Raw genomic sequence first — 12,095 nt, 5'->3', positions numbered from 1 at the left:
AGTCAATTCATGTTCTTAGTTCTCCCATCATTGAAAGGTCCTACCTAGTATTTAAAAATATTGTAGATAAATTGTTTGTACTTGTGACTGCATGCTAGACTGGAAATGTTAACAAGAAAAGCAGTGTATTGGAACAGAATCAGGCTGACCTGGATTAAACTCTTAACTTCACCATTTAAGTTTGACTTAACCACTTAAATCCAAACTTAACAAAAAGTAAAGCACAGATTCCTAATGGAGGTTTTTTAAAGTCTGGGTACATATCAGAAAACTGCAACTTAATACTCAGCAAAATACACATTCCTTCTATTTCTATTTTACCCATTTCCTTTTGATATTCCAAAAGTTTTTCCTTGAATTAATCCAGATGATGGAAAATCTTTCCTCTCTTATTGGAGAAGGATTATTCTTTGACTGCAATAAAGCCAGCAAATTGATGGTTCTGTATACGATCCATGTTGAGAATGCTATTCACAATTTTACAAAGTCCTCTTTGTGAAAAGATCTTTCCTACTTATGCTTAAGAAACTGAAGTTCTCTTAGACATTAAATTATGTAATTAGTGCACTGGTTCCATCTGCTATGATGTTTAGAGACAAATATGGATGCTTCTCTGTAGGAAGTATAGGACTTTTCTTTTTTTCTCTGTAGGAAGTATAGTACTTTTCTTTTTTTCTCCTATCATGATTCATCCTATTATCTTTACTTCTGAAAATAGAGACAACATCACCCTCCATTTAAGAGGTTTTGGGAATTAAATATCAAAGTGGTTACCACAGTGCCTGGCCAGTGTTAAGAACTCAAAAATAGTAAGTTTCACACGATAGGCTCTGGACTTGTAAATAGCATGGTTCTGGCTTGCACAAATGCTTTCGAAAACTCAACACATTCCAAATTCCTTTTGAGACAAAGGAAATGACCAAAAATGAGCTAATTTCAAAACTGGAATGAATAATGAAGTTACCTCCAATAGAGAGGGGCAAAAGAAACTGGAGCACAAGCCTGGAGTTAATTTGTTTGGGGCCTCATCTATCTGAAGTGATACACAACCTAACACAGCTTAGTAGGTTGCTTTTCCTTCATGTAAAAATGAACCATCAGGGCGCCTGGGTGGCTCAGTAGGTGAAGCGTCCAACTCTTGATTTTGGCTCAGGTCGTGATCTTGTGGTTTGTGAGATGGAGCCTGCTTGGGACTCTGTCTCCTCTCTCTGCCCCTCCTCCCGCTCATACTGTCTGTCTCAAAGTAAAAAATAAGCCATCAAACAAATACAATTTCTATTTACAAGTAACTTAAATGAATAAATCGTATCTTTTGGATACACGAAATAATTTAGAACTTAATTTTTGAAAATTATAACGTACTTTGTATTGGGGTTGTTGAAAGAATCAGCAATGGAAGTGAGTAGAGCAGAAATTAAATAAAAGACAATCACCAACAAGTAAAACATTTTGGGGGTATTATATAAGTAGCAAGAGTAAATTATATAAATAAAAGCTCTTATCTTCTTTCATGCAGCAGAGGTATGTACATTATGCCACTGTAATAGTTGCATTGTTGTTGATTTTAGCTCATTCTTAATTTGTTTCTAAACTCCTGAAAACTTACCCACATCACACAGGAAAATCTCACAGTTCATCAGTGCAAAAATTTTATTTCTTCTTTGTCTCCTCTTACCCTCCCCCACTTTACAAGATCTGAAATTTTACTTATTCCACAGCATCCTTTTTTTTTTTTTAACATCTGTAATCAGTCATGTAAAACATGAGGGAAAAAACCACTAATCAATTTAAAATCTCAGTTCCCGTCCCCATTGTTACAGTAAATTTAGGATAAGTCTACAGCATTCACTTACTTTAGCTGGTTCTGATACTGAGGCATACTTTTTTATTTGAGAATCAACACCTAAAGACTTGGCTAACTGTACAGCATTTAAATCGTCACTGATAAGTGTCCCAAGAGCCACAAGGAGTCTAAAAGTGGCTTCGAGGTCTTGTACAACTTCCAAGACTGTGCTAATTACTGACAAGCACTGAGCTTTCCCTTCAATGTTATGGTCTTTATGAAAACAAACAGAATAGTTCAGGGTCAATGTAGCCAGAGCAATGTGAATGTTCTTATTGCTCCCTGATTTCAGTTCTATTGCATGTGACATTAGAGATTCCCTTTGGGACATCATGAGCTTTTGTCCTGCCTGGCCAACAAAACAATTGCAAAAAGTCCTCAGAGCAAGCAGCTGGTTTGCCGGCTTTCCTTTAGGGTTCAGAAGACTGATAAGATGACTGCTGAACTGAGCCCCTTCCTTTTCGTTGCAGAAGTTCTCGTTCACGCTGGGATGTTTAATTGACAACCGAAGAATGTCAAGTGCAGGAAAGACAATATCTGTTAAAAAGAAAAATTCATTAATGTTTATAAAACCCCAGAAAATTCCTATGATTGTTACTCAATTTTCAGAATCTTATTTCATTAACACATGCTCATTTTAGAAAATGTTAAAAGCCATGTGCGTGCTTTATGTAATATATATATATTTCTAAAACTTGTGTTAACTGATTTTTCATTTTTATAGGGACTGGATTTATTGCTATGAGATCACGTACACTTTAAAAATAATTTAAATGGGGGCGCCTGGGTGGCGCAGTCGGTTGAGCGTCCGACTTCAGCCAGGTCACGATCTCGTGGTCCGTGAGTTCGAGCCCCGCGTCGGGCTCTGGGCTGATGGCTCGGAGCCTGGAGCTTGTTTCCGATTCTGTGTCTCCCTCTCTCTCTGCCCCTCCCCCGTTCATGCTCTGTCTCTCTCTGTCCCAAAAATAAAAAATAAACGTTGAAAAAAAAAAAATTTAAAAAATAATTTAAATGGGCTATCAAACAGCCTGACACATATGGAGTACTCAATATATCCTTGTGGAATGAATCGTGTAATGTAGGATGCTTTAAAAAATCCTACAAGACCAAAGAGTTTAAGAAGAAAAGCTTTTTACAGAATTCCAGTTGACAAATGCTAATAGTATGCTTACAGATTGGTGGAGAGCTTTACATTCAAAAGACTGGGCAGACACCATCTGAATGTAGCCACTCAATAATCTTCTTAACATCACTAAAAATAAGGAATCCAGAAATTATATGCCCTATGATATAAAGATAGTATGTGGCATCATTTATAAAGGATATTCACTTAAAAAAAAAATCTATTGAACCAGGATCTAATTATGTCTAGCAGGAACTATAGAGATAGAACACATTAAGTGAACCCCAAATCCAAAATATGGATATTTTGTGGGACAAATTATTTTTCTTCTCTAATCAACAGCATGAAAAAATAATAAGGGAGAGGACACTTTTGGAATTTAAAAGGTATTAAGTGAGTTAAAACAAAATTATAGCAAAGGTTTGTAGCCTGGGGTTAATAGGTCACAAAACATCTCTTGGATGGCTTGCCGGGATCCACAGATGCTCTGAAATAGTATACGAAATGGTACATGCCACAGTACATGCCGTTCCTTTCAGATTCTCATAAGGCATGTGACAAATCAAGACTATGAATTACAGGGGTGTGGTGAGTCCTTTTTGTGAAGTTTCTCACAATGTGAATAACAAGTACCCAGGGTAACTTTTACTCAATCTGGAAACACCAGTAATACTGACAGAAATGAACAGACATACTTTGTTTTCTAATTACATTAAAAAAAATGTTTTTAGTGCTTTTTTGTTCATTTTTGAGAGACGGAGACAGAGCGTGAGCGGGGGAGGAACAGAGAGAGAGGGAGACACAGCATCTTAGTCAGGCTGTAGGCTCTGAGCTGTCAGCACAGAGCCCGATGCAGGTCTCGAACCCACGGACCGTGAGATCATGAGCTGAGCCAAAGTTGGAGGCTTAACTGACTGAGCCACCCAGGCACCCCTCTAATTACATTTTAAAGACCGTTTCCATACCTTCAGGCCAGTAAATAGCTTTCCACAGAATCTGAAGTTGCTGGGCTGTGGGTTTTTCTGAAGAATTATTACATATTAGAGACAGTATCTTTTCAAGAAGTATCAAGTCATCCTCCGTTAACTTCTTCTCTTCAGAGGCAGCTCCATTAAGTTCCTTCAGTTTACCTAGAACACAAACCCAGACTTTGAAAATTCTCTAACTGTAATTAGCAAGATGTAATACAAAAGTGCCAAAATTTTCTATAAGAGAATTCTACCACACACCATGGGGAGGTGAGACTTTTCATGGCAATTATCAAAGACCGTCAAAGAAGGGTAAGGCCTGGGAGTATTTTTAAGTTGAGCCCATTATAGAAAAATGAAAGGTTACTGTGGTGATTTTTATTTTACTTATTATTTTCTAAGATCTTATGAGGCTTTCTGCTTCAAGTGAGTTTTAAAGTAGATACTTGTAATCATTTTGGCTTTCAAAGCAGTATCATCCTTATAACCAACTATAAGTCAATCCTCTATATTCTCAAAGAAAAATTTATAACAACTTTTGGCCAACTTATTTTACTTCTATGATTGTCAATGAAATAACTGAAGAGTTAAATGTCTGTGTATAATATTTAATTTATTGACTTAGTTCCATATGCATATTTGACATTACTTTAAAAACCTCTTTAATGCAAATACTGCCTTTTGTCACCATATTTACATTTCATGAAACAATTTTTTTAAGCCCTTTACCTGCATCTTCAATATTAGCATCCTTGTCATCACTAATGCTACTTTGAGTCATCCAACACTGCTTCCTCAAGAATCTTTTTTTTTTTTTTCTTTTTCGGTAATTTCTATTCCCAACAAAGGGCTTGAACTCATCACCATGAGATCAAGAGTCTCATGTTCTACCAACGGAGCCAACCAGGCATCCCATCAAAAATCTTATAAAGAATAAAAAAGATCAAAGTTCCCATCACAAAAAGCTTAAATTGTCCAAATTTACAGATTTTTATCAATCATAACTGGAAACTTGACCTCTTTCACTTTCCTTTGGCATTAAAAATTTTAACACTAACAGAATATTGAAAACAAAGTTTATTTAAGGGATGCAAAAGGAAGAGAATGTGAATTGTTCAAAATAAGTAAGAAAGTACTTACTAATGATTTTTATACAGACAGTATGAAAGTTAATTCTGATCAAAACACCCATATCTTATACTGAGATGTATATGTTATCTTATCTCAATTAATTCTCATGAGGTAGTAATGGCAAACAGAGCTAGTAGTATTTAGTCCAAAGCCACCTGCCATTTTATTTTGAGAGAAATGAGTTAACAGAAAAAGCTATCAAAGTCAGCTGGCAGTTTCATTTTTAATGGGCAATCTGAACAGCCTTTTATTATTTCTAAAGGCCACTAATTTTTTAAAGGCATAATCTTTATTTTTAAGTGCTTTACTCATTCATTTTCATTATTTTCTTTTCCTGAAAACATTAAGAGCTTAGGGGATGGGATTTAGATTTCCCCTTTAGTTTTTTTTTTTATCAATAAAAGCATCATAAAGCATTAACCTCATATTTATATCAGGCATCTTGCAAGTATTAAGCGTCCATTATGAGACTGCGTATTTGTAGTAGACACAGTGGTGTAATAACAGAAGTCTCTGTCACGTAAGCACCCAGTTCCTAGCTCATGTGAGGAGAACAGCCTTGACTGCACTACACAGAAGTCTATGGATATGTGAAAAAACTTTTTAATTAAAATGCACTTACCTAATATTTGTGTAGGGTTTGCCTGGTCAAAAGTGACAGCCTCTTTTTTAGGGAAATAAATATTCACCGTCTTAGATGCAGCTGATCGGTAGGCACTATTGCCTATTCACAGAACAAACGATGATGAAAAGCATAAAGAATAATCAAAAATGAGATTTTTTTCTAACTCTATGACTTTATTTTTACAATTATTGAGATACATAACTATTCAGTGCATGCAATAAAACAAGCACTTCAGAAAAAAGAAAGAAAAATCGTAAGATTTTATATACTATTTATATTTGTTGATATAATAAATTTTAGTTTCTGGAATGGGAGCTTAAATGTAAAACAAAGCCTCTCCATTTCATATTCTCTACATCTCTCATACTTTAAAAGTTTTTTTTAATTTAATTAATTTTTTTTTTTTTTTAAAGAGAGAGAGAGCATGCGCAAAGAAGAGCAGAGGGGGAAAGAGACAGAATCTCAAGCAGGCTCCACGCTCAACATGGAGCCCAACACGGGGCTCGATCCCATACCCTGGGATCATGACCTGAGCCGAAATCAAGAGTCGGACACTTAACTGAGCCACCCAGCACTGTTAACTTTAGACTCTTTTATAATGCAATATGTACAGCTGACAATTACTAAGCATTTATTCTGTATAAAGTGATTTACATATATTGTCATTTTAAGCTCTTAACAACTCCAAGAGGTAGATATTACTTCAACTTTACAAATGAGAAAAAACAGAGGCACAGAAACAGAGTAATTGGCTTATAGTAAAACAGGTAGAAAGCAGTGAAATTGAGATCTGAATTGAAGCATTCTCGTCCACTATGATCTACTTCAAAACTACCAGCCAGTGTTACTTTTGCAATGAAAAAATAGTTTACAAAAATCATATACCAAGTTAGTTCTTAAGTAGAGTGCCGGGTTTATAAGTATACATTTTATTATGGTCAAGAACATATGTGTCATACATATATTATTCTCTTGTAGAAAAAAACAAGTAGGGGAAAATATATGTCAAAGAGAGCTGTCAAACTTGCAAGAGGTTTACAGTTTAGTTCTGCATTTTACTAGCAGCCCTTACAAAGGAAAGCAGGTCTGCCTATATTCAACAATGATGAACAAGTAAGATGTGTCAGACTCTGGGCTAGATACTAAGAATAAAAAGAAAAATTAATTGCTTAGGAGATAGCATAGCCTAAGCATAGGCCTAAATCACAAAATCAGATTTGTTTTGTAAGTCCTGTTAAGCAGAATAATATTTAGCATAGTGACTAAAATTCTCAATGCATTAAGAACAAACAAAGGAGAGACAGGAAAAAGCTCAGTTTTTGTAAGGGTAGTGAGAAAACCCGACCTATAAGCAGAATAGCAGTTTTCAATCCTGGCCACACATTAGAATCACATAAGATTATAAAAACTACCCTTGCCAAGGCCCCAACGCACAGCAGTAACAGACCAAGTGAACATCTCTGGGGATGAGGTTGAAGTACTTTTTTAAAGTTTCCTATGTGAGTTAAATATGCACTATGACACAATTCTGAGAACGCTCTAAAAGCCAGGTCAAGAAGTTTGGTCTTGATCTACTATATGAAAAGTTCTCTAGCAACAAAAGGGAAGAAGAAAAGGAAATGAAAAGTATGTACCTGTAAATGGATCAGCTCCAGCCATGGTAGTCCCCATACTGGCAGACCCTGGCACATAACGACCACTGCCTAAAATGCAATTAATACATCTAGTAAGCAAAGGTAACTGCAAATTATAAAGTTCAAAATGTTGCTCTCTACACACGATAACTTACTGTCATTAGGAGTCACACCTTAGAATGGCATCTTTTTTAATGCTTATTTATTTTTGAGAGAGAGAGAGCATGAACGGGGGAGGATCAGAGAGAGAGGGAGACACAGAATCTGAAGCAGGCTCCAGGCTCTGAGCTGTCAGCACAGAGCCTGATGCGGGGCTCGAACTCACAGACTGTGAGATCATGACCTGAGCTGAAGTCGGACGCTCAACCAATTGAGCCACCCAGGCGCCACTTTCTTTTTAAATTTTTTAATGTTTATTTTTTTGAGAGAAAGAGAGACAGAGCTTGCGTGGGGGAGGGGCAGAGAGGGAGACACAGAATTTGAAGCAGGCTCCACACTCTGAGCTGTCAGCACAGAGCCCGATGCAGGGCTTGAACTCATGGACCATGAGATCATGACCTGAGCCAAAGTCCGACTCTTAGCCGACTGAGCTACCCAGGCACCCCAGAATGGTATCTTTATATGTATAATAAATGGGCTGTAAATTTAATACAGAAAAATGTTGAGAACAGTACCTGACATATAGTTGGTGCCAATAATTGTGAGACTTAAAATTCTCAAGTTACAAAGTAAGCATTAGATGCCTTATACATTATAATTACAGAAGCTAATGAAGTGAAAAGGCATTAGTGGATTGGAGAGAAGAAATTACAAGGTTTCCATAATGAAATGTGAATGTGGGGCACCTGGCTGGCTCAGTTGGTAGAGCATGCAACTCTTGATCTTGGGTTGTAAATTTGAGCCCCACATTGGATGTAGAGATTACTCAAAAAGAAAATCTTAAAAAAACAAAAATAAGAAAAAAAAATAAATGTGAACACCATCCTACTGAAATAGAGACAGAGGATTAACTAGCACATAAGCAAAAAACAGATTGTATAAGATTTAGAGATGGTATGAAAATAGCTCTGTCGCACATCTGAGATCCTACTTGTGGATGTCTCATTGAAAATACAAAGAAAGGAACATGAGAAACAAATGTAGAGAAAGAATCAGCAGGATTTGAAGATGTTCAGAGTCCTGGGTCAGCCTTTATAGGATGAATAAAGATAAGCTACTGTTCTAACCCCTCCGAATTTAATATCTAGGAGTTGGTACAATGGGTGTAATACATACAGAAAAGCAAACAAAACAAAAAATGAAAAACAAAAACTGCAGATGTAAATAGATTAATTAAAATAATGAAGAACACAGAATAAGAGGCTTTGAGTTTTTACTAATATGCTAGCTAGCACGCTAAGCATCTTATGTTTATATATGCATTTAAATATTAATTAGGTACTATTATTATTAACAATATTTTACAAAAAGGCTAAATAACTTGCCCAAGGCATTAATTATGAGGCAAAGTAAATCTACACTTGTTATTATTATTATTCATTTATTTTTAGAGAGAGAGAGAGAGTGAGTATGCAAGTAGGGGGCAGGGGTAGAGGGAGAGTGAGAGAATCTCAAGCAGACTCCACATCCACTGTGGAGCCCAACACAGGGCTAAATTTCATGACCCTGAGATCATGACCTGAGCCAAAATCACGAGTTAGACGCTTAACTGAGCCACCCAGGCATCCCAATCCTACACTTTTCTAAATGTGGTTCTCCAACAACCTGAAGGAGTCACCTATTCAATATGTAGATTTTCAGGTTCCACCCATAGCAGCCTAGTGGTTCTCCAAACTGGCTTCACTGTAGAAACTGACAGGGAGCTTTTGAAATTACTTAATAGCAAACCACAGCAAAGAACATTTAATCAGAATCCATGGGTGAGGGATCAGGGCATGAGTATTTTTCACCTCCTCACCAATCTAGTATATCAGAATATCTCTGTGTGAAGGACCTTTTGATAATTTAAACAAGCATCCCAGATGATTCTAATTGACATTAGAAGTTTGGGAACCACATAAATAAGGGGAAAAAAAAAAAAGAGAATCAAGACTGACCTTAAGTCATAAGCTAGATGGGGAAAACTCTTGGCCCCACTGCTACTGGTAAAATTGGAGGAATGTATACTAAAATCTACCGAGGGCTTAAATACAGTCCAGGCATTCTGCTAAACACTTTACATGTACCATACCATTTCATTTCCCTAACATCTCAATATGGTTATCTATTTTTTATAATAGTGTGGTTCAGTTATCCTAATTCCATAATTCTCCTGGATGTTTAGTATGCTATCTTGCATATTTCCATAATCACTGCATCTTCTGAGTTACTGACATTATGCAACAGTGAGACATACTCCAGCTATGATGGCCCCAGGAATTCTCTTGATTTTGTTGGTATTGTTCGAAGCTTGGTATGTTCTTTCTGTTCCAAGAAAAAGCTGCTAATGAGATCCGGGAACTATGATGTTCTAAGTTTTAGGGCATCACTATGTCTGAATAAGTCATCATCTTATCTACGCTTCAGATCGTTACTACTTTTTCAAATTGCATTATGTCATCAAAGATTTCCTTAACAGCCACTGTGCCATCACAACATTTAGCTTGATCTTGATAGGTGGTTAGTGCAGTATACTGGTTATCAATGCACAGGGTGCAGCTACGTGCAACTGGGCCACCAATTCATTCACTGGAGAGAAGAAGCTCACTGACAGCGATTCACAAATTCATGACAGTGACCAAAGGTTGTGTGCTGCTCCAATTTATGGTTTAGACAGGACTGTATCTTGGCAAGGCCAGTGGATACCATAAATGCCAAGGATCTCTTCCCAAATTTGGTCTATTGTCCAGGAACTCTGGCTGAAGATCCAACCACAGCTTCATAAAATATATCAAAAGCTGTTCTGAAAACAGAGACTTCTTCAGCTGCACTTAAGTCCAAGTTTGGCAATTATTTTCCCAGTAGTGTTGATGCTGAGGCATGCATACCTTGGTAAATAAAGTCACTTTGAAGAGATACACCAACACTTCCAGGGCATCACGAAGGCCATTAATAACAGATTAGAAGACTAATCCTGGGTAGCTGGATGGACTGTCTCCTTCATTTGCTAAGGCAAAATATGCCCAGACAGACTTCTTGACTGCACCGCTCCATCCAATATCAGGGACTCACATGGCTCCTTCTTGGCTTGTGATCGGTAGGATCTCGCCAGTAATAGCAATCATGCTGTGTCTTGGTTGGTGGGTTCCCCTATTATCTAATTTCACAGATAAAAAAAATAGGCTCAGACAGGTTAAGCAACTTGCCAACTTCTCATAGCAAGTAAGTGGTAGAGCCAGATTTTGAACCAAGGTCTATCTGACTCTAAAACCTATGCCCTTACTGACTCTTGCTCTCCTTGCAGGAAGGACCACTGGAGAAAACGATGAGTTCTAATAATATGCTATTTAAAAGTCATGAGGAAAACTACAAAATACTCCAGGAAAAGGCAAAAATTAGAAGTTAAAGAAAAGGAGATCCATCAAAATTAGAAATATAGATAAGGGGATTATTAATAATTGGATGATATCTCCAAAATGTAAAGCCATACAATGCAAAATGTTACACAGTAAGTGAAAAAAGATGTACTTATTGAAACTGCATCCCACCTGTAAAAGGATCTGCCGCAGGCAGCGTGTTAGCAGATCCTGATGAAGACCCTGGAACATACCGACCACCACCTGTGCGTGCAAACAAAGGAAAAGCTGAAGTATGACAGAATTTAAAAAAGAAAAAAATTTTTTAACGTTTATTCATTTTTGAGAGAGACAGAGTGTGAGCAGGGGAGGGGCAGAGAGAGAGAGAGAGAGAGACAGAGACAGAGACAGAGACAGAGAGATGCAGAATCCGAAGAAGGCTTCATAAAGGCTCTGAGCTGTTAGCACAGAGCCCAATGCGGGGCTCGAACTCATAAACTGTGAGATCATGACCTGAGCTGAAGTCGGACGCTTAATCGACTGAGCCACTCAGGCTCCCCAAGCCAGAATTTTGAATCTCAAAAACGGCACAGTGCTTACATTAGAGGACTCTAAGCTTGGAGAAAAAACAAAAGAGCAAAGCCATCACATGACAGAATAACAAATTAGAAGCCTTACAGTAGGAAAAGACTACTAAGAAATTAACATTTCAGTGATTCTCCAAGTTTTGTCTTTATTGCTGTATTATATCTTAGCTTGTGCACTTAAATATTAAAATCACTAAAAATTCAAATATAAAAGGAGAAATTACAGGTGGTCTCTAACCTAAATAATATACACATATAATCAGTTGCTGTTTCTATACAAATTCACTAGAATTCCCACTGTTCCTGTTGCTAACAGAACCACAGTCATCAAATGGTAATCTTTTAAAGAACCCCTGAGTTCATTAACTCTTGTGTCAAATAGCGCAGATCCAGCAGAGAATAAGATTGCTTGTATCCACTGAAGCTTACAACCTACTGGAGAAGAGAATTGAAAGGTGATGAGTGACACAAAGGAAAGAGATTTCCACTTACACTTTTACAAATGTGTGGTGTGTGTGAGTGTATGTTTTGTTAGTATCTCTAGGAAACTAATCAGAGGCATCTACAAAAAGATATATGTGAAAGATATATATAAAAAGATGCTTATAGTTTCAGAAGAGCAAAAAAAGCCACAGTTATTAAGATTTCCAAATGGAGCCAGCTGCTCTAATTTCTGCCTTCTGCTCCACA

General features: G+C 37.0%; 1 protein-coding gene across 5 annotated transcripts in view; it reads right to left on the bottom strand.

The window, feature by feature from the left end:
- Positions 1-1,635: 1,635 nt before the first annotated feature.
- The window catches only part of PLAA (phospholipase A2 activating protein), a 42,037-nt gene continuing 31,577 nt past the window's right edge, over positions 1,636-12,095 (bottom strand). For 2 of the 5 annotated variants that reach the window (XM_047830571.1, XM_047830568.1), the window contains exons 10-14: positions 11,011-11,082; positions 7,325-7,393; positions 5,688-5,789; positions 3,932-4,096; positions 1,636-2,380 (exon numbers count right to left, since the gene is read on the bottom strand). In XM_047830571.1, the coding sequence (XP_047686527.1) occupies positions 1,815-2,380; positions 3,932-4,096; positions 5,688-5,789; positions 7,325-7,393; positions 11,011-11,082 (974 nt within the window). In that variant the 3' untranslated portion in view covers positions 1,636-1,814. Of the gene's footprint in view, positions 2,381-3,015; positions 3,096-3,931; positions 4,097-5,687; positions 5,790-7,324; positions 7,394-11,010; positions 11,083-12,095 lie in introns of all 5 variants that reach the window. The other 3 variants (XM_047830573.1, XM_047830569.1, XM_047830570.1) reach the window with 3 other exon arrangements.

Source organism: Prionailurus viverrinus, chromosome D4, assembly GCF_022837055.1.
Source record: "Prionailurus viverrinus isolate Anna chromosome D4, UM_Priviv_1.0, whole genome shotgun sequence".
Taxonomy (NCBI): Eukaryota; Metazoa; Chordata; class Mammalia; order Carnivora; family Felidae; genus Prionailurus; species Prionailurus viverrinus.
The sequence above is the reverse complement of the archived record's forward strand: the minus strand, read 5'-3'. Positions and strand labels throughout refer to the sequence as shown.